At 44.5% G+C, this 26,043-nt stretch overlaps 2 protein-coding genes and 1 long non-coding RNA gene across 6 annotated transcripts in view; 2 read left to right on the top strand and 1 right to left on the bottom strand.

Annotated features, from left to right (window-relative positions):
* Positions 1 to 2,625: 2,625 nt before the first annotated feature.
* CDKN2C (cyclin dependent kinase inhibitor 2C) lies at positions 2,626 to 9,479 on the bottom strand. 4 transcript variants are annotated; one of them, XM_074832071.1, is made up of 3 exons: positions 8,595 to 9,475; positions 8,087 to 8,227; positions 2,626 to 4,513 (listed from the first exon to the last, which is right to left on the bottom strand). In XM_074832071.1, exons 2-3 carry the CDS (start codon positions 8,213 to 8,215, stop codon positions 4,139 to 4,141), a joined length of 504 nt encoding a protein of 167 aa, XP_074688172.1. In that variant the 5' UTR covers positions 8,216 to 8,227; positions 8,595 to 9,475; the 3' UTR covers positions 2,626 to 4,138. The 4 variants fall into 4 exon arrangements, with proteins under 4 accessions (XP_074688172.1, XP_074688170.1, XP_074688173.1 ...); XM_074832069.1 differs by lacking the exon at positions 8,087 to 8,227 and having other exon boundaries at positions 8,565 to 9,479; XM_074832072.1 differs by lacking the exon at positions 8,087 to 8,227 and having other exon boundaries at positions 8,595 to 9,473.
* A 124-nt stretch (positions 9,480 to 9,603) lies between these two features.
* LOC141926402 (uncharacterized) lies at positions 9,604 to 12,741 on the top strand. The gene is made up of 2 exons (XR_012624117.1): positions 9,604 to 10,386; positions 12,219 to 12,741. It is a non-coding gene; the product is annotated as an uncharacterized LOC141926402 (long non-coding RNA).
* A 1,113-nt stretch (positions 12,742 to 13,854) lies between these two features.
* Positions 13,855 to 26,043, top strand: part of FAF1 (Fas associated factor 1) — a 172,740-nt gene continuing 160,551 nt past the window's right edge. Inside the window, exon 1 of the mRNA XM_074832074.1 lies at positions 13,855 to 14,227. Within this exon, the coding sequence (XP_074688175.1) occupies positions 14,183 to 14,227 (45 nt within the window). The 5' untranslated portion in view covers positions 13,855 to 14,182. The remainder of the gene's footprint in view (positions 14,228 to 26,043) is intronic.

The following is a 26,043-nucleotide window of genomic DNA, read 5'->3' on the forward strand; positions in this document are numbered from 1 at the left end:
AAAAAAAAAAAAAAAAAAAAAGAAGAAGAAGAAGAGGGGAAAAAAAAAAAAAAGAAAAAAGGGCGCAGTGCAAGTTGCGAAGAAATGCGGCGGCTGGAGAGGGGGGGTGGCGGGGGTGGCCGGCGGAGCCGCGGCCGGGCGCGGAGCGCTGCGCGGGCCGGCGGCCACCCCCGGGGCCGCCCGCGGCGGGGGGCCGAGGCGAAGCGGCGGCAGAGCCCGCGGAGGAAACTAAATAAATAAAATCAGACTGTTATTTAAGGCGCGTAAATTTAAAAATATTTGGACAGGAAGAGAAAGGGGAGAGGAACCGTAGAAGACAACCTAACGGTTTCGGAGCCGGGCGCCCCCCCCCCGCCCGGCGGCCCCGCTCCCGGCCCCGCTCCCAGGGGCCGCCCGACCTGCCCCGCACCTCCGCCGGCCCCGACCCTCCCTCCTCCCCGGGGATCCCGGCAGAGCCCTCCGGGAGCACCGACATTTTGAATGCATGTTGTTGTGGGGCAGGCTTTTCTCAGACTCGGTGAGAAATCTTTCTTTCTCGCTTGCCTTCTTTCTCCTTTTTTCCCTTCCCCCCCCCCCCCCCCCCCCCCGCCATGCACAGTATAACAGTCCTCACAAATAAATGCAGAAGCTTTCCCCCCCCTCGCTTTTTCGAGGGAATTTCAGCACTTTAGTAAGTAGATAATAATGTACGGCTGCTTCTGGCTGCCCAGTGAATTGCCAGGTACATTTGTGGAAGAGACCCTTCTCTTTCTTTCAAAAGCTAAAAAGCGGTGGTTTTCTACTGTTTTAACTCTTTCTTCATGTGAACAATGCAATGGCATTTCCTACGAAGCTCATTTCTTATCCCACCATGGAATAAAGCATTGATTTCATTCCTCTGCCCACCCTGACAACTGGAAAGAAAATCTCTGGGTGTGCTGCAGCGTGCAGTCATTTATTGCCCTGGCGCCTGAGCTGAATTCACCTTCTAATACCTTAGAATTTACGCTCCCCTGCGCAAGTGCAGGGCCAGCCTTGTGTGCCTGCCTCAGCCGGGCACCTCTCCCCCCTCGCCCCCCGCAATCACCGAGCGGCTCTTTCAGCCTCTCTCGGTGCTGCTACCACAGATGAAACTCTGTCCCTTGCCCGTAGGATCCCGTTAGGATCTGCCCCTTTCCCAAGGGAATTCAGCAGCCCCCGCCGCTGTGCCGAGGATGATTTAGAAACAAAGGTCAAGTGTAACAGCTTTGCTCATCCGTGTAACCGAAATAGGGGAGAGGGCTCTTTCCCCACAGCTGTATTCTCACGCAGCCTGGTCAGCATGAATCCTGCTACAGCCACACTTTATACTCTATTTCTTCACATTTTTCTGTGCTTGCTGTATTTGTTTCTATTTATACAGCTCATCTCGAGGTTATATTGTTTATTGCCTGTCCCTGGGCTGCTGTAGGGCAATCTCTGCTCCTGCATGGGAGACTTACTTTTCAGTTGGTTTATGTCTCAGTAAAAGCTCCCAAAAATATTTCGTTCCGTCTCACACGCTGCAGTTTTGCATCTCCGGGTAAATATTATTCACAAATATGCGAATTGGTAAAACTGGACTTTCTGATGTTGCCAGGCTACTAGGGAAAATATCACAGAAGGCATTTCTGAAACCACATATTAGAATCCTTTTTCGGTATTAAAAATCCCTATTAATAAGAACTGCTTTATATTATTTTCTCCTTGCTCAGTGAATGTAAAAACTGCAGGAAAGCCGACCCCCCCCAGCACACCCCTGCAGCTAGGCACGTTTTATCACCTGCAGACCCCGTGAGGTGCACGGAATCTACACCAGCTCATTTATCTTTTTGGTTTCCCAGCGGTTTTTTGTAGTAACTGTTAACTTCCCGGGGCAACAAAGAGTAATTTTCGCGTTCAGAGCATCTACCTAGGAATTTCAATTTATAATATTGTGTCCGATAAATGGAGTGGCTTACAGAGAAAATGCAGCAGTAAAAGCAAATAAAATGTACCTTTAAACCAGAGTTCATATCGCCTGTGACTCACCCGCTAACGCTATAGGCATGACCGTGGTGCAACACGTCCTGGCTTTAAACGTGGACTTCTGGCATGCAATAAAAGCCGCTATTTCTGACTAGGCGGGGCATTTTTTCTCAGAAAAGCAGTTGTTTTATTGAGCCACTACTTCAACTTCGGCTTAGCGTAAATCAGATGCTGATGAGGCTCAAAACGGGTCTGGGGTGAGGTTTTTTTTTAGTAGCACAGGTGAAAAATAAGTGAGAAAGATGAACATTACCTTTCAGTGTTCACCTCTGCTGTAGCAGCGAATGGGAGAAATCCTGGTGATAGCGGGGATTCCTGCTTTGGAAGAGGAGTGCAGGGCACTTAGCTGGGGAGAAGGAGCATCCTCCAGGACATGAGGAAAGGAAGATGGATAGCAACAGAGAGTGCTTTGGGTCACTTCACCTCGGGGACCTGCGGGTTATGTTGCTCGGTTTTAATATTTCAGATGGTTTGAGTGCTCTTTATACTGGGTATTTTGTGGGTTATTTCCCCAATCATGCATCCTATGTGTCGTACTGCTTGGATTAATTATCTCTAAATCCCTCGTGAACAAAAAATGATGACAAAAGCGTGCAAAACTTCATATTTCACAGAGGTTTTTAATCAGAAAACACAGCAGTGTGACAGAGCGTATAGTAAACGCGACAGACAGGTTCAGCAGATTACTTTTTACTTCGAAACGGTAGTAACTGATTTTGTGGGGCTAAAATATTTTTTTTAAGAGTTAAAATCTAAACTAATGTACACCCCCTCCTCTTTTAAGTGCTATTTTAAGTACTATTCATTTTGTATTTATTTAAAACATGCTATTTTGCGCAATTAAAATTTAGACTCTTCAAAATAAAGCAATTTAAACTGTCCATCTGTCCAACAACTAGATCTTGTGCAAATGTTAAAAGTTTCACACTAAGCTCTTTCTGATACGGTGTTGAGCGTCGTTAGCTCCTGTTGTAGCTGGAGAGGTAAATGAGTTTGAGTCTGCTGAATACTAGGAATACTCTCAGTTGTAGTGCAATGGAAAATTTTCAATGGTTAAATGCTTTTTATGTACAAGCGATAACATAACTTCCCGAATATCATTCCTACATGTCACCGTATTCAAATATTCCTGTTTTGTGAGATGCATCTATCATTAAAATAGTTTCTTTCCAGGCAAAACAGAATAGATGGTGGAAAGCAAATATTTCTTAAAGAGCATCTAAACTGCACTCAGCTTACAAAGCGACCAGAAAACTTGTATTGCAGCCTTCGTGTCCTCTTGCCTATGACAATGGTTCTCTGCTGCTTGTTTTGAAACTAGAAAAACCGTCTTGTTCAGTGCTCAGTAAACACGAACTACTGAGCTGAGCTGTTTAAAACCTCTGGCAATCAAAAAAACACCACTTACACTGTTTCTGGTAACTAAATACAAAACCAGCTTGGTGAAAGTTTAAATACACAAAGGGGAAAAGTGTCATCTACATTTAGAAAGTAAGTGACCTACTTCTACAAGCTCTTGTTAATGTCAAAATGCAGCTATTTCCCAAAGCCTCTAAGCGCCATCCGCTGTCCTCAGGCCAAGCAGCCTTTGACTCCAAGCTCTGCCTGAGCGAGGAGTTGCAGGTTACCCCTTAAAAGACTATTTTAACCCAAAACAGGACTTCAAAAAGCCTGACGGGGGGGGGGGGGGGGGGGGGGGGGCGGGATGCGTTGAGAGGTGGGAGAAATCACAGCAAGCTATTTCCTTTTCTTAAAAGTCCAGCAAAGTTAAGCATGTGAATATGTAGCTCTTGTATGAGTGACTTAATACGAATGACCTAAAATAAATTGCAAAACTCGGTACTGGAAAGCTAATTATGAGCGACCAACATATACACGGCTGAGTCTATGAGTGCTTTGTAAATGGCAGGTGTAAGAAATTGCTGGGAGCGTGGATATTTCCATTATCTAAAAACCCACCTCTAGAATTTCTTGAGACTTATGCTATCAGCTATTCAAGAAAAATAATAGAAGTAAGGTAGCAACAAATGTTATTAAAAAGGAGGAGAAAAAAAAAAAAAAAAAAGACGGCTGAAAGCCTTAGTGTCCAAAGGAGAGCGCGTCCGCATTGGATTTAATTCATGGCTGCAGGGAAGAAGCTGCTGTCCTCCAAGAGCTTCACCACGGCGGATCTCTTGTAGAGCTTGGCCAGGTCGTAGGCGGTGGCCCCCCGCTTGTTCTGGTGGCCCACCTTGCACTCCGCGCGCTCCAGCAGCAGCTCCACCACCCGCACATGCCCCTCCCGGGCGGCCAAGTGCAAGGGCAGGTTGCCCTCGTTATCCTCAATGTTAACATCAGCTTTAAACTCCAGCAGAGTCTGCAAAGTGTCCAGAAAACCCTCTCTGGCTACATCATGAATTACAGCGAAGCCAGTACTGTCTTTCAGGTTGGGGTTTGCACCGCTAATGAGCAACCTCCTGGCAATTTCGGGGTTCCCAAGTTTCATTACCTAAGAAAGAAAAAGAAGAGTTGAATACCGCGGGGGTGTTTGCTCCAGCACTAGGCTTAGATCCTCAGTTCTTATCTCTGGGTTTTGTCACGGCTCAATCCTCACTTGAAACAGAGAGAAGAGCCCCCCTGCAAAACCAGTGATACACCAGAACATCTATTTTTTTTAAATGTATTTTTTACTAAACTCGGTGAAATTGTGAAAGCTATTATCATTTCGGTGGTAATAGCTTTGTGTCTCAGAGAGATTTATGTCTGAAATAGGTGGTTTAGAATGGGGATACAACAACTTTTTTTTTTTTTTTTTTTTAGCCTGAGTTATCTCAGTTTCTTAACATACGAAAATTAAGTATGATTCGGTTTTATTTGCCTAAGTATTGAGACACCTTTGCATTACTGTTTAATCTCTTTAAACATCAAATATAGGGTCTCTGAGGAACAGATATTTTACCTCAGCAACAGCAAATGTAGAATGTGTTTTTATAAGCTTTCAGGTGTTTACATTGTCTGTGCATTATCATAAAACAAATATTTGGACTGTACCATAGCTCTGTCTGCTAAGAAAAATAAATGCTAGAAGAATTTTTTCTCCCTAATATTTGTATTTCATTATGTCACCCAAAAAGGAGAAGTTAAAAGGAATGTTTCAAAGTTCCAGAAGTTTTCTTCTAAAACCAGTATATTATATCATACTTTCATAATTTCACTATAAGTAAACTGTGGCTATAATCTGTTGTTAATAACATCCCCCTTTTTTAAAAAAAAATCAACAACAATAATTGGATTTTCTGACTGTTTCTCTGGGAAAAAAAAAGTTTCTTTGAGTTTTCTCGATTGTGTCATAAAACTGTCATAATTAGAACGCAAATGTCTCTTATTTGGGACTTTAGAGCTTGCACCGATTTCCCCTAAATTCCTCATTTTTTGTTTGCACAAAGACTTTCAAAAAATTAGCATGGTAATGTGTAATCTCCAGCCTATAGGCAGTATTTTCCTGTCCTTGTAACTAGTCTCATTGTAAGTGTCAAATTCGAAAAAAAAAACAACCTTTTTTTTTCCTTAGAAACATCCACACATTGATTTGAAAATCTTGATAAAAAAATTTATCTGCATAAAGGAGCATTACAATGCATTAGATTTAGCATAATGTACAATTTCTACAAGGGATTTGCTGAAAAACTCTTCTGGTGTAAAATATATATTAGGCTTTTTAAGAAAAACAAACTATAATAAATATAATTACTGCAGCGTTTGGACTGTAAAGCAGCCCAGTGTATTATATCTACAGACAAGAGCAAAAGTGCAGATAAGACAGGCTGGGATTCAGGGAAAGAGATTTCTCTGTGCCCCAAGGCTTCCAGCTCCGCATGTGCCATTTCTTTCACTTCTGACTAGAGATGGAAGCGATGCAAAAGAAAACAAGAGCATTGTGATCTCTCTTTCTTTAGTGAAATCTGGACATTTTGATCTCTTTTTGAGAGCCCAGGCTGTATTATTTGTGAATTCAAATCATGTATTTGGTTTAAGTGGGAGTTTTCTGTGTTCAGGCTAGGGGACTGAAAGCTTCAGTTAAAGATGCAGGGGGGAGAAAAATATAAAAGGTGATGCTGTTGGGACGTGGGCTACAACTGTAGAGCAAATGCCCTTTATTTTGCAAAGTTTCACTTGGGGGGAGAGAGGCAAAGAAGGAGAAAGCATTAATTGAATAAGTCTGACGAAGAGCAAAAGGGCAGGACATGTACTTGAGGCCTGCATAGGTACACTTCATCAGAAATAAAAAGTACAGAGCAAGACAAGCTGAGCAGTTGTTTAATTAAACATAAATGCAGAGGAAAAATATAAATTCATTGGTATTAATATAGGAGCATTCTCTCCATTTTAATTGAGAGAGAGATTATGGAGAGATTATCTCGGTTGTGGAGAGTGCACTGACAGAGAGCTCTTTCGAGCGTGGTCACGCACCCACAGCACATTTCGGGATGATACATATTGAAAATAAGTCGACAGATTCTCCTGTTTTGATTTTTGTTGTGGTTCATTAACTCGGTTATGATTAGGCAGCGATAACAAGTATTGTTAGGACACGGATGCGTGTTTAATATAGCTCGGTGCTATGTCATTGTGTAAAATATGCCTTAATTCAGGATACGGACAGTTAGCTGCTTTAAAAAAAAAAAAACCAAACCAACAAAAACAAACAACAAACATTACTGTAGGACAAAACGGTTTCCAGCCCTCGTCCCAAGGATAAACCAGCTAGCTAAATGTTTCCTGCTTTCTTAAAGAAGTTACTTTGTGTAAGTTTTTAATTTAAATCCTTTCACTCTCTTAAAAGTTGCTGCAAGTGCCTGCACTGCCATGCGATGCCCTATTTAGGTGCTAACAGGACAGAGAGGAGCTCAGAGATCTCCAGCTTCAGCGAAATTGTCAAAAAAAGGGTCATTCCTGCTTTTTTAGCAAGAGGTGCTTATTTTCCAGCTCTAACATTTTGAAGTTAAGCCAAAAAGCTGTAAACATCTTGGGTACATTCGCAAGCTCTATGCTGTTTAAAACCCCAATTTTAGAAATTATTATCACTGTTGCGTGGGGGGGGGGGGGGGGGGGGGCGGGGGGGAGAAGTTAACAAACGATTTTTCTAGTGTGTGAAATTAAAAAGACCTATAGCTCCACTTCCACATTTCATTACTTACACCTTAAGTACAGATAACCACACATTTTTTTCTCTGGATTTATAAATCACTTCTTTCACTATTTGATAGGTATTCTAGCCTTTTCACCATCATTATCTGATATTATTAAAAGCAAAATCTTTCATCATCTCCAATAGTTAGCAGTTGGACGAGTTCCAACTCCTGCCTGCACAGCCACACACTTAAAAAATTAGGACATAGCACCCTATACGATCAGAAAGGAAATAGCTGGAACCAGTGCTCTGATAGCCGATCTAAAAAAGCAAAATTTTGAGCCTTAATTATGAATGAAAAAGCAAGTGATTCAGCTGGAACCCTAACTCGAAGGACTAACTCTTAATGTGCATCGAAGGTGCTCGGTTGTGAGCAGCATGCTTCCCAATGAGAAAGGTCATTCCTCCCAAACAGAGTATAAAGGAAAAGTACCATCTACAGCAGACCCCAGAACCGAGACGAGTCCCGCTTTAAAAGCATATTGCAGGGGAAAAAAAAGGAGAAAAAAAGGATAAATCCTAAGCTTCAGAGAACAGCACATTTGTGTTTACAGACCTGCTATGAAATCCTGCTCACCTAAGCTGATTTCTTTTCATCTCAGCTCTTTCATTCCTTGCCTCCTCCCCACGAAGTTACAAAATATTAGCAAACTCGTAGCCCGTTTGACGTTGAGGGTGATCCCCGATTGAAATAATGGTTTTGACCACTTTTATTTCAAGTACGTCATTTTAGGGAGTTGGAGCCACTAAACTTATAAAATATGGCATCCAACGAGTTTGAAAAACCACTCGAATTTCATCCACCAGCCTGTTTAAAACGTTGTCTTTTTTGGAAACCCGGGTCACGTAGGTACCAGTGATGAAATATTTTCTCCCTCTCTGGATACCAACCTGCAGCGCAGTCCTCCCAAATCCATTTTGTGCATTGACGTTTACATTCTTTTGCAACAAATTAGTAAGTTGCACTAGGTCCCCCTTGGCAGCCGCGGACGCCAGCTCGTTCCCAGAAGGCTCGGCCATTCTTTAGGGTGACTGACGATCGGAAAAAAGATGAGATTTTTTTTTTTTTTTTTAACCAGGCATGGCATCGGAGACTGACAGAAGGATTGGGATGGTTAATCTTCTGGAGTAGACCTTGTAGTAAATACTCGTAAAAAACCTCCTTGCCAAGAGCCCGCCCCTAACTCACACGTGATTATTCAGCAAAACTGCAGCTCCACTTGAAAGAAGATTTCTTTGCTTCCACATATAGAGTAACTCCTATTAAAGACTTTGGCCACTTTCGAGGGGTAATAGATTAATAGCTATGCAATATATTATATATGTTATAGGTAACATATATACACGTACACCGGAGACTCACTCAGACCTGAGATCTTTGAAGAAGAAGACAACCCACCCTGTTCACAGTCGGGATCTGAGACTTAGCAGCAACAGCTCCGAGGAAAAGTTCTTCCGTAGCAGTGTGCATCCAAGTCCCGCTCGGGATCCCCCCTTTCATCCCACACCGCCGCCTCTAGTCCGGGCCGAGCAGGGAAGAGAAGGACGAGCCGCGCCCGCGGAGGGCCGGGCGCGGCGGCAGCGGCTGCCCGGCCGCTGGGCTCGCTCCCTTGGTGCTCTGGCTCCGCGCAGCAGCCTCACTCCCGCGGCCCCGCGCAGCCTCCGCGCAGCGGGCGGGCGCGATCCCGCCCGGCGGCCGCCCCCGGCGGCGGCGGCTCCGGAGCATCCAGGAGGGCGGCGGGTCCGCGGGCCCGGCGGTAGCGGCGCGGGGGGGGGCGTGGGGAGCGGCGGAGGGCGGGGGGGGGGGGGGAGAGACGACGGCTGCCGCGTACCGCCGCCCGCGCTCAGGGCGCGGAGGAGCCGCGGAGCGGGTCCGTCTCCGCCGCCCGCCGGGGCCCCGCCGTCGCTGGCCGCGCTCCGCCGGGCGCTCCCCGGCGACAGCCGCGCCTCTCACCCCGGCCGGGGAGCGGCGGGCGAGCTGCGGGCGGGAGCAGGGGCTGCGCTGGTGGCCGCCGCTGCCCCGGCCCAGCGGTGCTCGGCAGCCTCCCGGCGCTCAGTGACAGCGGGCGCTCGCCTCCGCTTTCAACTTCGCGAAATAAAGCTGCACTTGCCGGTCCGCGGTCGCTGCCTCCGCCCGCGACTTTGCGCTCCCCCTTTTTTAAGCACAAACAATCGCTACTTCTGTTTCCTACGGACACGAAGCCGGTTTCTCTTTTTTTTTTTTCTTTCCCCCTTTTTTTTTTAACCTCATCAGCTTTTTTTGAAAAGAAAAAAAATTTGAGCGCTTTTTGAGTTGAAACACCCGCCCACATTTTAACGGCAGAGATTTAAGGAGGCGCGGCGGAGTTGCGGCGCGGCCGGGCAGGAAGGCCTGCAGCGGCGCGCACCCGCCCCTCGCCCCGGCCCCGGCCCCGGCCCCGGCCCCGGCCCCGGCCCCGGCCCCGGCCCCGGCCCCGGCCCCGGCGCCCCAGCGCAGCGCCTTGTGTCGTTCCCTTTGCCGTGCAGCCCGGGCACGGCGCTGCCCCGCCACAGCCATAACAACCAGGGTGCTTTTAGGAGGAGCGCTGCTGAGGCCTAGGGGAAAAAAAAAAAAAAAAAAAAAGAAAGAAAACGGAGATTTTTTTTTTTAGCACCGGGATCCGCCGCGCTCCTTGCGGGAGGACCGGGGGAGCTCGGTGGGCGGGAGGGCGGCCTCCCGCCGCGGCTCTGTCCGGCGCTTCCCCCCGGGCTGTCTCCACCTGCCCGCGGGGGGAGCGGGCCCGGGCCCGGCCCCGGTCACCGGCCCCGGCCCCGGCCCCGGCCCCGCCGCCCTCGCTCGACTCCCCGCGGGGCAGCGACCCCGGGGTCCAGCCCGGCAGCGCCGCGGGCTCCTCTCCCTAAGGACAAGGTCAAGGATGAAGGGTCAATGTCAAGTTGTCTTAACGGTGGAAGGCGACCGTCCACGGCAGCACTTTCCGCGTTTCTGGTGTCCTTGATTGATCTGAAAGTGCCATTTTGAGGGAGAAAGGCACCCAGCCACCGAGAAGACGCGAGGGCTTGGCTTTTCCTTCCGAGGGCGAAGGAGTGACGATGGTGCGGTGCGGAGATTTCACCGCCGTTCCGCCTAACAGCATTTATTGTCTTAAACGGAGTGCTTTGGGTTTCGGGGACCCCGGGACGGCGGGGTTCTGCCGCAGCGAGGCCCGCGGGAGGTAAGCTGCAGTGCCACGGCTGCCTGCCACGCGTGTGCGTGACCCATCGGCCGCAGGGACAACCCGCTCGCCTGTTTTCTGCGTGGACGCGACGGGAAAGGGAATTTGAATGTAAACACGCGTGATGCAGCCCGGGGAGGTGCGTTCGCCCGGGGACCGGTGTGGCCGGGGGCGGCGGCTCCTCCGGCGCTGCCCTGCGGGGGGGACCCGCCGCCGGCAGCCGGGCAGGGGCAGGGGGTGGCCGGGGCCTGACTTGCAGCCGCCAGGGACAGAACCAGTTTTACAGGGAATGAACCTGCGGCCCGGGCAGCTGGAGGGAGTCTGTATGACTTCGGCGCCTCCTTCCAACTTCGGTTGCTTCTTGCTTTCGCGATTACATTTTCCTGTGCTGATTCCCCCACCCCCGCTTGTTTGTGAGAAGGCAAAGGTGACAAGTAATGCCCCGCCTACACGCGGAGCGGGGAAAGCAGCTATGCTCAAATTATCAGCTGACCCCCACTCACGCTCCCACTAAAGGAGGGGAAAAAAAGCGCATTTTTAAGGGCCTTATTATGATAATTCTCGGCCAGAAGTGATAGTGCTAACAGTTTGTAAACAAAAATATAAATGATAACTTTTCTAATTTAACTGTAGAAATATATGTGTATAAATAGCATCCATGTATTCAAATATGGTTGCTTTTCTGCACAAGGAAGGAATTTATATGCAAAACTTCGAATATTCAGTCAGACGGCTTATAAATGCCTTTTGTGACTCATCGGCGCCTCAAATCCTTAGATGTTACCTGCTGCTAACTTAATGCAGAACTAGACCTACAAGTCTTACTACAGTCCCCCATTATTTTTGTTTGTTGTACAGTTCAGAACAAAGCCCCCATCTTCTGTTAATCATGCCACATAACAAGAATAAATTAAGTAAAGTGTAGCTGGGGTGCTGCAGGCCTTCTGCAAGTAAAGATGCCCTGCCAGAAAATGCTGTCAGACCTCCTTCACCGTGTGGGTCTGTCAGAAACCTTTGCAGAAAGCAGCTCGTTAATCCCGATCATTTCCTCTCAAGAATGATAAAGGTACTCCTCTAAAACAGAAAGAGTTGCCTCAATCGGCTCCAAAATCAGCAGAAAAAACGTCTTCTGGATATTGTCGCTGGGCATTGCAAGGAGTAAAATAAGTGACTGTCCCACCGGCTCTCTAATTTGTCTGACACTCGTTGGAGGAAAAAAAAAACCCACCTCGAGTGGCCCGGAGTGAGGGGTTGTGAGAAGGAGAATAGAAACTTTCGCTGTGACACGAACGTGAACTTCCTGCAATGTGGGGCACGTGCAGCTTTTCACCTTTTCTTCACGTTCTGGATCAAATCCTTCCTGTTTTGATCTAATATAGATATCATTATTTAAAATATGACTGTACTAGACGTGAACGCCGTGTAACTCATCTTGACAACATACCTATAGCTTCAATTCGTGCCAGGAATGAATTGGTTTTAATCCAATTGCTAAAACTCGCTTTTCAGCCTTTATGATAGTTACTCTCTAGTAATGTGTGGGTGGATTTGTTCGTAATTTAGCCTAGGCTGTCCCTGGCATCGCACCACACCTCGTACCTAGTACAGAACTGTCTGTAACATCAAACTGGGGGAAAAAAAAAAAAAAAAAAGGCAGGTGTGAGGGCAATTACTTTATCACCCCTCCGGTCGGTGGTGGGGAGCTCGAATTGTTAAGCTAACGTCAGCGGGCAATAAAAACCTCTTGGCAAACCCTGCCAACATAAACTAGAGCAGGAACACGATAAAATGCAAAATCCAACTTCTCTGACGTTCTGGCTTTGCATCGTAAGCGGCCTCAACGCGCCCGGAGACCCTGAACGACTCGGCCGCCGCCAGACACCCGCCCCGGCCGCCCTGAAGCCCTCGCTCCCCAGCAGCGGCCGCAAACAGGCTTTAAACAAACTCCCAGGAGTAGTTTTCTGGGGAACACGGACTCTCCTGAAGGTACAGTTTAACTTTTCCTCCGCCCCTACCCGCCCGCAGCATTTGCTCGCTTGTCTCTCCCCGCCGCCGGACCCCGCCGCGGTGGGTGGTCGCGCCGGGCCCCCCTGCAGCTCCCCCCCGGTGCCAGCCCGGCTGCTGCGGCAGGCAGCAGGGAGCTCGCAGCTCGGAAAAACTCGTGGAAAAACCTCACGGACAGAAAAGAAAAACAATAAAGAACTGTGTTTCCTAAAAACGGCAGAACAACTCGATTCAATGGTGTCATCACGCAGCTTTATTAGCTAATAGGAAACGTGCTTGGTGTATCCGTGACCTTAGGTAGCTGCGACACCCCTACAAAGAGCAGAGCAAAACATGCTGGACTAATTAGCAAACTGGTGTCCGAATGCGTGTTTGTGTTTAATGCCAGTGCTAAGGGGGTAGGTGAACAGCATCAGGTTGTAGGAGGCAGACTTAAAAAGCATAAATTACAGCCAGATTTGCGTTACTTTAAAAAAATATTTCTCTGTGGTACATAATGCAATTGCATCTTACAGTGCTCAAGTGAGGGCCGCTGTGCAGATCACGGTCTGTTGGCTCAGAAACCTGTGGAAAATGCTTTTCCTCCTTTGGAGAGAAGTACGAAGACGGGGAAAATCACCGTTTTACCGACCCCTCCCGCCCCGGGGAGGTTCGGGTCACTCAGAGAACACAAAGTTACTGGTTGGCAGAGCAGAGGCGAACGGCGCTGGGGACCGAGTCACTGTATTCCCTGATGCCACCGCGATCCCGTCCGCTCCTCTGCCCCGGGGGGCGCGGATGGACGCCCCGCGCCCGCATGGGGAGGCGGAGCCGCCCTCCGCCCGGCGGCTGCAGCGGCCCGTTTCCCCTCGCCCGTCGCCGGGTGGCGGGCCCGGCGTGGGCTGGCTGCAGTCAGGGCCCCGCCGACCCGTTAGGCCGCAGCCAGCGGCGGAGCCCAGCCGGGCCACCCCTCGCCGCCGCCGGGCCCCGGGGAGCCGCCACCTGCCGGGGACGGGGCGGGGGGACGGGGCGGGGGGATGGGGCAGGGGGGGCTGTCAGCCCCCGGGTCAACGCTGCGCCCGGCCGAGCCGGGCTGGGGGCCGGAGCTGCCCCGCCCGCGCGGAGGAGCCGCTCCCCTGCTCTGAGGCCGGGCCGGGGCCGCCGCCGCGGCTCCCAGCAGGCTGAGGCGGTCCGTGCCCTCAGGAGAGGCCTACGCGCGGGCCGCGGGCTCCCTCAGCCGCTCGCGCGGACCGGCCGCCCGCGGCCCCGCGACCCGGCACCTTCGGCCGGGCAGCGGCGCGGGTTCCTCTCCCCCCGCTCCCCTTTCCCGCCGGGGCCGGGGCGGGGGCGCGGCGGTCACGGCGGCTGCCGGAAAGGCGCGGCCCCACCCCCTCCCCCGGCTTCGCTGAGCGCTTGACAGGAGGGTGGTCACGTGCCGGCCGCAAAGCGCCTCTTTGCGACCTCAATGACAGGCAAAATGTGCGACAGGCGCTGTGGAGGCAGGGAGGGAGCGGCGCTGCCTCCTCCTCCTCCTGCTCCCCGGGCCAGCAGCTGAGGCAGCGCTGCCCGCTCCCGGCCCCGGCCCGCTCCCAGCCCCCTGCCCGCCTCTCTCCTCCCCCCGCTCCCCTTCTCTGCCCGCCGCCGCGCCCCGGCCGCCGCGGAGCTGCCAGGCGGGGCAGCCCCGGGGGCGCCGCGGGAGCCTGCGAGGAGCCCGGCGCCTCGATGAGCTCCTAGCTCCCACCCTGCCCCGTCCTCGCCGGCAGCAGCTCCAGGTGCGCGGGTCAGAGCGGAGCCGGGGACGCAGCTGGCTGCAATGGCGTCCAACATGGACCGAGAAATGATATTGGCTGATTTCCAGGTAAATTTCAAGCCGCCGCCGCCACACAACCGTGGCCTCTCGCTGCTTTTCTCTTTCTCCTCGTTGCTGTGCTGCTTGTTCTTTGTGGGAAGGTCCAGGGTGGTGGGTGTGAAGCCCACCCTCCAAAGCCTCCGCTCTTTCTTTCTTTTTTTTTTTTTTTTTTGTCAGAAATGGGGAACATATGCCCTCTTCTCTCAAGGTGCGTGAACAAAATGTCTTCTTTAACTTAGTTTCATTTTTTAATAATAAAAAAAAAGCTTTTTCATCCACTTTGATTGTTCCAACCCTCTACAACCACCCAGGCCCTGGGACAGCTGTGAGCCAGCTCACTTGGAAGAGGCAAATGCCAGGGAGGATACAAAACTCATCGCTCCTCATGATTTGTCACGGTGTTTGTAATGAATCACTTACTGGTACTACAGATTAACGCTGAACAGAGGTGTTTCCATTATAACATCAACACTAACTTCATGGTTGCCTCAGCCTATGACTGTTGTAATGATGGTAAAACTCTTCCCACCCCATTCCAAACAGCATGTTTGTGTAGAAGGGAGGAATATGCCCTAAAAGTTTGTTACCTTTCCTCCTCCCTACAAAAGGGTTATAATTTAACTTCAAACTCTTAAATCGTATTCCCAGAATAAAGTCTTTCTCTAAATAAAAGTGATGTGTTCAGAAGCCTGGTTAATATGTTTAGTATATTGCTTCTTAATAGTGCTTGTTTTTATATTGTTTTTCTAAGAACAAGTAAACAAACAAGTGGAAGATGCCTGCATTTGGAATAGTGTGGAGAGCTAAAAGCAGCTTGGAAGGGTATCAGATTATATTTGAATGTATTTTTTTAATACTTGTTTTTCAATCGATTTTTTTTTTTAAGCTTTCTCCATTTGCAGTGGTTGTTCTTAACATGGATAGGCTCCTGGATATTCTTGGATTGAGTTGTAAAACTGCTGTCTTTATGTTCAACTTCTTAAAAGACTGTTTCTCAGCTATTAGCAGTGAAACTGTTTCATTTAGTTTAAAAAAAGTAGTCCATTTACTCTGTGTTTCTTTGGAATTACAGGTAGGGTGACTGTAGTGTACATTATGTAATTCCTCTTTTGCAAAAGAGATCTGATATCTCACTGACATAACACGTGGAGTTCCCAGATGATAACAGGGAAGTGTTTTTCTCTTTCTGTACCTATGTTACACCTGTATTGATTAAAATTTTTAACAAATGTTTCTATAATAATCCTTTATTTTCTGGTGCTCAGAGATACTTTTGTGTGTGTAAGGAGTGACATCCCAGTTTGAAGGCTGGGGTTTCATAAAGGAGGTCTTCCAGTAACAACACAGTGTGTAAAAGGAAACTCACTCCAGTTCTGCACTCATATTAGTGGAGACAGACTTTTATGGAATCCCACATTATTAGCTGAAACAGGCTTACATTCAGGAATCCCAGATAATGATTAAGTTAGTGGCTGGTGAACGTAAGATTTTTTTTTTTTAATAGAGTTTTCAATCTGTATCTGCTTTCCAAGATTTTTAGTGTCAATGTTATTTTGCATTCAGCAGTATTTTTGTGCTTGGGTTTCAAAACCAATTAATAAAGGTATAAGAGCAGCTGCAGTGTTTGGTACCATTAAAACAAGTAAGTATTATTGCAAACTTGCAGATGGGTGGTGGAGTCACAGAAACCAGTTGTAGACCAAGGCTGACATAATGTGTTTGAACCTAGGACCCAGGAAATATTTTATCATATAACAATTCTTATTTAAAAGGAACCCAAACCTTTTCCTCTTGTATTTCAGCAGACAACTTTGTTTTTCTGTTTCATCCTCTTTTTTTTTTTTTTTTTTTTTAAAAATAATTTCGAGCTTCTGCCTCATTCTGAAACACTGAACTGCCAATTGTCATGCTGTTAAAGCTTCAGATTAGTAAAGGACAATGTCAATCATTATTAGGCCTCATATCTTTAGACTGTTACAAAACGGTAAAGGATTTGGGGTATTTTAAATACTTGATGGAATTTACGACTCATTAAGAATTTAAAATGGAAAATAAGACATGTGCAAAGTAATTCTGCATGATTTTCCCTTCTGTATTTTCTGTACCTTTTAATGAATAAATGTTTCTCAGAGTTCTGCTGCCATCTTCTCTATTTGTGTGAGGTATCTTGCTGAAGAATGTCATACACACTGGGAATCTTAAAAACAATTCTTTGTAGTTTTGTTTAGCTAATCTTTGCTGAATTAAATTGGGAGGGAAACTTCCCTCAGCATTTCACCCTTGCCTTTCTCAGGTTATGTTTAAGAGGGATAGAGCAGTGGTCTTTAAACTTTTAAAACTTGAAAGAGTTTTCCCTTCCCATAAAGAAAATTTCAGTGAAGTCATGATTATGCCGATGTTTGCTTTTGTGGAGCTTTCATGGACTTATTTTGTATCTTTCAAAGCTGTTAGGGATTCTGCCATTGATTTCAACTAGAGCAGGATCTTGTATTGCAATTGCTTTTTCCTTTTAGCTCTGATTGTTGTAGCAGGTTACTTCTGCATTCTGAAGTGCTAAAGAGAAATACTTAAAAAAATATTTTGTATATATACATAAGTATACATACAAACATTGAATAATTTTATAAAATATTTTAACTACAGAGTAAAACACAGTAAGTGATCCACCAAATATTTTTTTCTTAATGTCTCAAAACAATTTAAGCCTGTTCTGTGTGGTTTATAACTAATTTTCTTTCCCTCTCCTTTTTCTAATGAGGTTACTGTATGCTACCTGAGGAGTACAAAGTATGTATTCATGCATGTGGGCTGTATAAGCAACCTGTCTAACTTTTCCTTCTTAGGCCCTCACTTAGGAAAGATTATGCAGAAGCTTAGCTTTATACATGAGTGGTCTGATTGTTTTCAGTGGAAGTAGCTAAAGTAGTGGAGTTAAGCGCACAAACAGGTTTTAGCTGTTTTAGTAAATGCAATTCAGAATTTCTCCACAAAGTGTCATTGGCATGTAGGAAAAACTCCATAGGAAAAAACCCAACAACTTTTGTTTGTAGCATAAATTCTTTAAAAAGGTAAGTATATGTGAATTGGTTAAAGAGTGATGATGCAACATACCTCATGTACTGGGGGGGAATTAAGGGCATATAATTTCTACTGATTTTTGTTATCATCTCTGTTCTTTGTTTTGTTTAACTGCAAAATGTTCTTGTATCTCCAGTGGGATACCCAGGTACTCACATAATACAAATATATTCATAATCTATGAGGTTTGGGGTCCACTTTTCATTCTAAAGAAAATAGATATTTGATTTTTTTTTTCATCTTTTTAAATTGCAAACTTTAGTTGCACTGAGCTAGTTAAATTGGCATAGTTAAACTGTTCAGGAATGAAAAACAATCCTTGAGTACTGGCAGAAGTGTCAAACGTCAGCATTTTTGTATGCTAGCACCTTTACTTTTGTTTTTACAGCTTCATTTAGGATGGGAGACTGTAATTAGTAAGAATACCTTTTTGTCATTATAAGTCATGTTCACCTATAGGACCACTTTATTCATGCCATGTGGTTGTCCTCACAATGATTCCAAATGTAGAGTGGGCCTAAGGGTTGGAGTATTATGGGAGTTGCCAGCTTCTGGGTGTCCATATATTATGATAATATCTGGCACATGGAACTTCAAAAGGAAGTTTTTCATAGAAGTCTCATTTTTCATTCACCAAATTACATAAGTAGCTCAAGGTTTGGTCAGGGCAGGAAGGCTTCAGAGGGGAAAGGCAAAACTCAAAAATCCTTGCCTTTCATTGTAGCAACAGATATCTAATAGTTTTATGTTCATTGTGAAACAGTTATGTGAGGTTTTTCTTCTTGCATTTTTTTTTTTTTTTCATCTGGGTAATAGACTGCTTTGGTATCATTCACACACATGTATATAAAGTCTCTTTTTCAAACTTCGCCTTTGTGTCAATCTTTTTCATAAAAACAGAGGTTTGTGGGAGGAGCAAGGGGGAGTTGGGAAGGAAGAACCTCATTGCCATCAGTTACAGAAAGGTGAGAAAGCATGCTAGATAATCATGTTTTAAGTTATGAAATTGACTGTGACATTGATACATCAGCTTATTATTTATTTTAATTTTTTTGAGATTTAACCATAATTCAAATTACTCATTGCCTTCTGGAATGGCTAAAATTAAAGAAACTGGAGAATCTTTTTCACTTGAAAGTTAACACAGTGCTGTTAAATAACTGACAAGATATATTTTAATTAATTTTTTTGTCATTATGAAAAACATCTGTCTGCATCAGCCCTATTCAAGATTATATCAGTTATGCATATTGTTTTCACTGTCTAACAGTCTATGTGCAGAACTTACATGTGTATTCATTCTTTTGAGGGGGTGCTAAGGGAGCTTTGCTTTCTTCTCTGTGTGTTGGCATGCTGGCTCAGGTTTTCTGTTGCTTTTAAGTTGTTGCTAGTATGAAAATTTGATGGGTGAAAAAGGTAGGCAGATCAGGAATAGCTTTGGGTCAGTACCCTTGATTCTTGCCATGAACTGTGACTTATGCTGGGGGCTGAAAAGAGTGTTTCAACCATTCTCCATAAGGGTAAACCATCCACTAAGGGGTTCTGAACAAATAGCAAAGTTGATGCCCTTAACATTGATTTCTGAAAGAAAAGGTGGTGTTCTGTCATTAAGGCATTGGAGCAGAAAGGACTGTTCTTGATTTCTTTGCAGACTTTTTGTGAAGTGTTTGACAACTGACTTGGAGTAAGATCCTCAACAAAAGATAGGTGCTGAAGAGATTTCCAGTCAAAGTTGAAATCTTTGGAAACTGTCCTCCAACTTACGTTTAAAGTTCTCGGAGGCCTACATTTTCAGCAGAAAGTCTCCCTAGGCACCTAAATATCTAGTTTTATATGTGTTCAGATCTGTCTGAGCTTAAAACTTCAGTTTTGCTCATCCCAAACTGTTATTTTGTGTGGCCTCTCTGTAGAATATAATGCAGTGGGTGCTCCCTGAGCACACCAGCTGGACTGAGTTCTGCAACTCTCTCCATAGTAGTTGTAAGGCAATCCAGTACTCTATACATTAGAAATCAGAGTTTGGGATAGACAAGTTTGTTTCTTCATACCCTCATACTGGGTATCTGTAGGTAGAAGTGGACTCTGCTAGGTTTCTAATAGTCAGGTGCTAAGATGCTCAGCGCTGCTTCACCTGACCTTTTTTTGTGGATATAGGTTACTATATCCTTAGCTAAATTTTGAAATAGTTAACAGGGTTGTTTTTTAGTGTAAGAAATAGGACTTTAGGACACTGTAGGATGCTGAAGTTCATACCTGTGAGGCCTCTTAATTTACATTTTGATTAGAATTCCTTTTAATTCTTGTTGCTTTTTATCATGTTTCAGTTTTGTGCGTTACAGTCAGTAACAGCATTGGAACTGGTAGCTGGACCTCTTGGTTTGCAACACAGTTGTTTTTTGTTTGCTGTAAATGGCCTTAGGGTCGAGAGACATGATAAAAGCATGCTCCATGCTTAGTGTGTGTTAGTTTTGTTATTTTGATTGTTGTTGTCTCCTACCAAGACTATTGCTTCTATTAATTTGTTCTTTGTGTTTCTGAAGAATCAACAGTTTAATTTCTTTAGATGCTTTTAGACTCAGCTGTAATCCCGAAGCTCATATTCATCAGAGCAAAGCTAGTTTGATTTACTAGTCACCTTTCTGGCCTTTAAACTGAAGGTGAAGTGGATTCCAGAGTCACAAATAAGAAATTGGAGTAAGAGTGATGTCCATTTAGAAACATGATAACTTTGATATTTCCACTGATAGCTGTTCATGGAAAAGCCAGCTAATTTCTCCTATATAAGGACAGATAGTTAATTAGAAATACTGTCTGACATTTATAGAGAAGAAAGAGGATACTATGATTTGTGTGCATTACAGTCCTGCTGTAAAAACCTAAATAATTTACCAGTGGAGCCCCAATTCATCTTTAGAAAGAGATTTATGCTGTTCTTTTCATTCAATTACCTTGAAAAGACTCTTCACATCATAGCAATCATGTCACCATTTCCCTCAGCCCATTCATCTAGGTATTTGGGTTAGTAGGTCACTGAAACAGATTGAGAGGTGGTAGCTGTAGGATCCTTTTTCAAATGCCATGACAACTAATACTAATTATAATATTGAAATTATTACTTATATATACTCCCAGAGGCTAGGAATGTGCTTTCATTGAAAGGTAATGTGAAAATTATTTGACACATTGAAAATAAAATGTGGCTAATACTTCTTGGTAAGCAAGGATCATTTACAGTAAACACACTTACCGAGTTCATATTTTTGGGTGGAAGGAGGTGTGAAAGAGGAGAGGATGAGGCTTTGAGTGATTTGCTACATGTTTTAAGGGGTCCTGAGAGTCTCCCATCTTGACAATATTGCACTGATCCTGGAAAGTCTGGAAGGGTAGAATTTTCACCTCTCTTTAGGCAGTTCTTATGATTCAGTTACCACTGCAAGCCTAGTTTTCATGCATTTCCCTAATAGAAGCAAGAGTTAATAGCTTATTAAAGGAACGACATGGCATATCTTTGATAGGACTTAATGTTTTTTTTTTTTAGTCAGAGGATAAGTTTGTGCATTTGTGAGGCAGCCATTAGATGAGTCCTTTCTTATAACTACTGTAAGAACTAGAACAAAAAGCCTGGGGAAGTACGTAACATTTTACTCATCCCTCATAATTTGGATGAAAGGAAATGACATGCTTACTGGTTGTGTTGATACCTACTAATTAATACCATTTTTTAGAGTTGACTAGATAATGTGAGATTGTGAAAACAAACTGCTCAAAGAGGAAACTAAAGCCCTAATGTATGCGTTACATGTTGTTTGGTCTATCAAAGTAGTCATCTACTGGTCCTCTATGTCTAACTGGTTGAGCAGGTCTTTGTTCTGCGGGAGTAGTTATGCTTTCAAAAGATAGTTCATTAAAGCTGAAGTTCTTAAGAGATGTTTTGAAACTAGAACAGAGTACGTTAGCCCTTGAGTTATTTTATACAGATTTCATATTTTGCCTATTGCAGGAAACAATTTGTAAAGACAAGAACTCTGAAACTGAGTCACCTCTATTATTTTTTTTTTTTTTTAAAGGTCAGGTTGTTTGTGTGAGCAAATATCAAAGGTGCCATATCAGCTCAGATCGAAGACCCATCTGGCCTAATGTCTCATCTGCAGCAGTGGCTGATCCTTAGGAAAGAGCCGAAAGAAACAGAGTTTGAATGGATTTGCCTCATCCTATTTTCTGGGAGTCAGCGCTTTAAGAGCTTGATGGGGTTTGTTATAAGACTTTGGAAATAAACTGTGTCAGCTTGAGTTAGTCTTGCGTCCTTCAACTGACTGAGCTCTTCAGAGACATCTGAGTAGTTTTGTGATACATGAGTTTCTTCTATAGAAGCTGTGTTCACTTTTACTCAGTATGTCATATATATTCATGTATATACTAATTCTAATCTATATGCTTTATTGGAATTTCTGCTATTTCTTACGGTACAGAAGTTTGTCTGAACTGTAGAAATCTTAACCCCTTCTGGTTTGCACCCCAATAAAATTCACCAAAATGCTGTCAGCACTGTGGGAATGTGAGGTTGTTTTAACCTTTAATTAAGGCTGATTTAAGGAGCAGTCTGCTGTGAAAAATTCATATTTAAGTTCATTTGAAATGTTGGGGACTATCGTCTGGTCCTGGTGGTTTGTTCTATATATCTCTGACACTTTATGAGGGAAGAGTTCTCTGTAAAGAGCATCTTTGTTATAGGATGGTCCCTAGGTTCCTCTGTAGTGAATGTGAGCTCACAGAATTCATTTAGCTTTTCCAGTATGTCCTTAATTTCTTTGAATACTTCTTCCTTTGGTTCCACTGACTTGCTGGCAGGCTTCCTCACCCTGATGCTTTTAAAAGCTTATGTAATTTTTATGTCTTTAGAGAAATGGGGTTTTTTGCAGTCCTTGTTGGCCTGCGTTATGGTATGACCCGTGCTTTGCTGGGATTTGAGTGTTCTTCTGTTTCCCTATTTTGGACACCATTCCCAGGTTTTGAAGAATATGTCCGTTCCTTGTGGTCCTGTTTTTTACCAAAAAAATATGAGTGTTTCTGGAATGTTGAGTAAAATATTTTTTGTATGGATTAGTACTCTTCCTTTGTGTGCTTATCTAGAAAGTGGCTTTTATTTATTTGTTAGTATTTTTAAGGTTCTACCATTTTTGAGGCAATGAGGAGAAAGGAGATGACTGCAAATATCCAGCAAGCAAAAGTCTGACCCCTGCAGTTTTTATCTGTTTTTCACCAGATTTTCTTCTTATGTGATAATGTGTAAGATTGTGTAAGAGCAAAATGACTGTGATTCAGGAAATCTTGAGGTTTTTACCTTTAATAAAAGAATTAAACAAGCACAGAAACTTTGGGACAATCCTAATTAAAGCTTTTTGTAGTTGTTGGGTAAAGGCTGTCTTCAGACCTCAGGAAAGACAAATGGGTTTAGTAGTCCAGAGTACTAATTAATGGGTACTGACTTTTGTTTTGGTTTTTAATTCAGTTTGAGCACTGCTCTTTGTATGTAGTGCATGTGACTTAAACGCTAGAGTGTTAGCATGGGGCTTGAGAGGCTAGAGTTCATGTCTTGGCTCAGTTCATGGACTTCCTAGGGATGTGCCTTGGTATTCTGGAAGCAGAATTTGCTCTAGAGTCTTGAAACTGTTCAAAGTCTGCTGAAAACCATTTGAAAGTGGTTAGCATGGTGCCAAGTTAGCTAGTTCTGCTAAGAAGTGGTTAGAGCTTCATGCTACCAGTTTAGACTTCGTACCCCGCTTGCTTTGTTCAGAAGGCTTGCGGTCATCTCAGAGCATGGGCAAAGTTCACTCTTGTCTGGTTGGTAACTAATAGGTAGAAATGTCTTCTGTGACCTTCAGAAATATAATTTTTAATTTTTTTTACTCCCCATTCCTCCTGCAGAAAGGGACTAATGCTTCCTTATGCTTAAGGTGGTGCTCAAATAGTAGAACGGTGAAGCTTGTAAATAGTTGGGGGTGGGAAGTGCATTGGGCAAAACTTTAGTCTGGCATATTTGCCTAAACCCTTTCTCAATTTCTGATACTGGTAAGTGTATTAGCTTGTTTTTGTTAAGTGAACAGCTGGTGAATCTGCTTAATTTTTACCAGATGATCTTCCAAGTTATGTAAAAACAGAGAAGCATTCTTATCTCTTCATTTAGATGTTTGCAGTAGGTGACCTTTCAGTTTGTGTCTCAGTCAGTATGCCTGGATGGGTTTTTTTAAGTGTTTGTCTAAAACAGGAGGAAGTAAAAGTTAATTTAATAACCATGGATGACTCATAATAAGAACAGTCTCATTACATCAGTAGGGTTGTTGCAAGGTTAGAATGATAGGGGATGCCACAGAGGGGCATGTATGTACCTGATGTTGCAGTCTGTGGAGGTGGTCCTGAGATAGGTGGGACTTTGCAATGAGAAGAGCTGAAGTACCAAAAAACCTCAGATTTGAGTGTCCAAATGTGCTGAATCTCTTCATAGCCTAGAGGGGAGTTACACATGGATCCTAAATCTGATATTATGGTACTAAAGTCTTTACTTGCTTGGCTGAGCATGTTGGTTTAACTTAACCTGGTTTTGGGGAACAACTGTTAAGCTTTGTTTCAGTTGCCTTGAAGTAATTACGGTTGCAACAGTGTATGTGTGAATTTTCAAGAGAATGTTCTCATTTACTAATATGTTATGGGTGAATTAGTGTCCTAAAGCTTTATGTGTTTAAGTAGACTGCTAGCAGATATGATCTGGAGCTGCCCTTGGCTGCTCTGTAGACTTTTAATTATTATCTTTGGTTACTGAGCCATTTTCCTCATAAGGGATGGGAAAAGGAAGCAAGATACTACATTTCACTCTAGAAACAGGAAACTTTGGGTTGGGTTGTTTTAAAAATCCTACATCCAGAAACCTGATTTTTATTAGGAATGCTTAGAAAGGGAATTATGGTTCTTCTAGTAGAAGTAGTTGCCACGTAGTAGGCTGCACTGGTATGCCATGACACTGAGGGAGGCCATTCTTCCCCTCTACTTGGTACTGGTGAGGCTCCGCTACTACCAGGAGTACTGTGTCCAATATCAGTCCCTCCATTGAAAAAGTGGAGCAAGTCTGGTGGAGAGCTGCCTGGGAGGGGAGGAGGCTGGAGTATGTTTTGTGAAAGGTGAGGTTAGAGGTGCTGGATTTGTGTAGCCTGGAAGAGAAGGCTAAGGGGAGATCTAGTTGCTGTCTCAACTGTACAGTGGGTGATAGCAGACAACATAGAATCAAATTTCTCTTGGAGTTGCACAGTCTGAGGGTGAGAGGCAGTGGATACATGTTACAGCAAGGGAAATTACAGTTAAACGTAAGGAAGAAAAATTTCCCAGTGAAGGTGGTGAAGCACTGGAACAAGCTGCCCAGAGAGGCTGTAGACTTGTCTTTGGAGATCTATAAAACCTGATGGAAAGCTGAAGTGTTTCTGTGAACTGATCTGTCTAGTTGTAATTGAAGAGGTGAATAAACCAGCAAACTAAATTATGGTTCTATTGCAGAGGAAGTATGCAAGGAGGTAAGTATATATGAGATATTGCTATATCTCATATGCTATTAAGAACAGCTCTGAGTATTTTTTGGTTTTAAGCTGCTGATCTGGAGAATTCTACCATACTCCTGAGCAGGTTAGTGGCCTGTACTTGAGAAGAGTTTTCCATGCTTCTAGTCACTCTTACCTTTTGAAGAGTAAGTTACTGAAGGGCTAATGAATTGATTTTAACAATATTTTTTCTTTGCCAGCGTTTCTGATTTCTCTTTAAAACCTCATATATCTTTGCGGAATAGAGTTAGCTCAAGTTAATTGCTGTACCTAGTGATAAAAACTTATTGGGTACTTTTCAAAGTAAGCATTTCCTAGGGTGCTGTCTGTGCAGTTGCAGTGGATGGAGATGTATTAATGCTGGCTTCCTGGGTTTTGTAGGAGATTCCAAAGTTGAATCTTTTGGTGCCTTAATGTAGTTGTTTCTTTGGGCATTGTGGTTTTGTATCAATATTAAAAAAAAAAATGGACTGAGCTACAGTTGCCACAAAATGCTAGTGACAGAAAGCTTGCTCTCCTTTTTCATCCAGCACAGGAGAGTCTGTATCAGCTGTTTCAATGTCTGAGGACTAGACATCAGATTGAATCACAGTAGCTTAGTCTTATTCTGAGACAGATGGATGTGATATTAACGAGAGGGAGAAAGTCTGTTGACAACTGGTGTCACTACCATGGAGATCAGTTGTCTGAGTTTGTTGCTGTACTGAGTTATGGAGATATGGCTCCAATTTTATCCTTTTGGTTACGTGGACTGAGCATGGTACCTGTATTTGCATCTGCTCTAAATTATTGCAGGAGGCTGCAGCTGAGGACGTTAACTGCAGAGTGCATGTGGATATTAGGCATAAAGTGAGATTTTTTTTTTTTTTTTTTTTTCCCCAGCTGGCTGTTACAGGAGAGACTGGTGCACCATGTAATTCACACCCATTTTTCTGCCTGATTTTAATGGGCCTGGACCTGTTGTGCAAAATGTTCTAGGCTAAAGCCTAGTTTGGGTTAGCTTAGAGGTGGTCCCTGTTTGGAGAAAATATAGCTACTGTTGGTAGTCAAAGGAAATACTGAATTGTTCAGCAAAAATGTTGAGAGAGGCAGACTTCTAAGTCCTCCATATCTAACTTCTGGCTGTTAGGCTGAACGTGTCTTCTGGATACTTTTGACGGCTGC

Source organism: Strix aluco, chromosome 8 (assembly GCF_031877795.1).
Source record: "Strix aluco isolate bStrAlu1 chromosome 8, bStrAlu1.hap1, whole genome shotgun sequence".
In the NCBI taxonomy this organism is placed as follows: domain Eukaryota; kingdom Metazoa; phylum Chordata; class Aves; order Strigiformes; family Strigidae; genus Strix; species Strix aluco.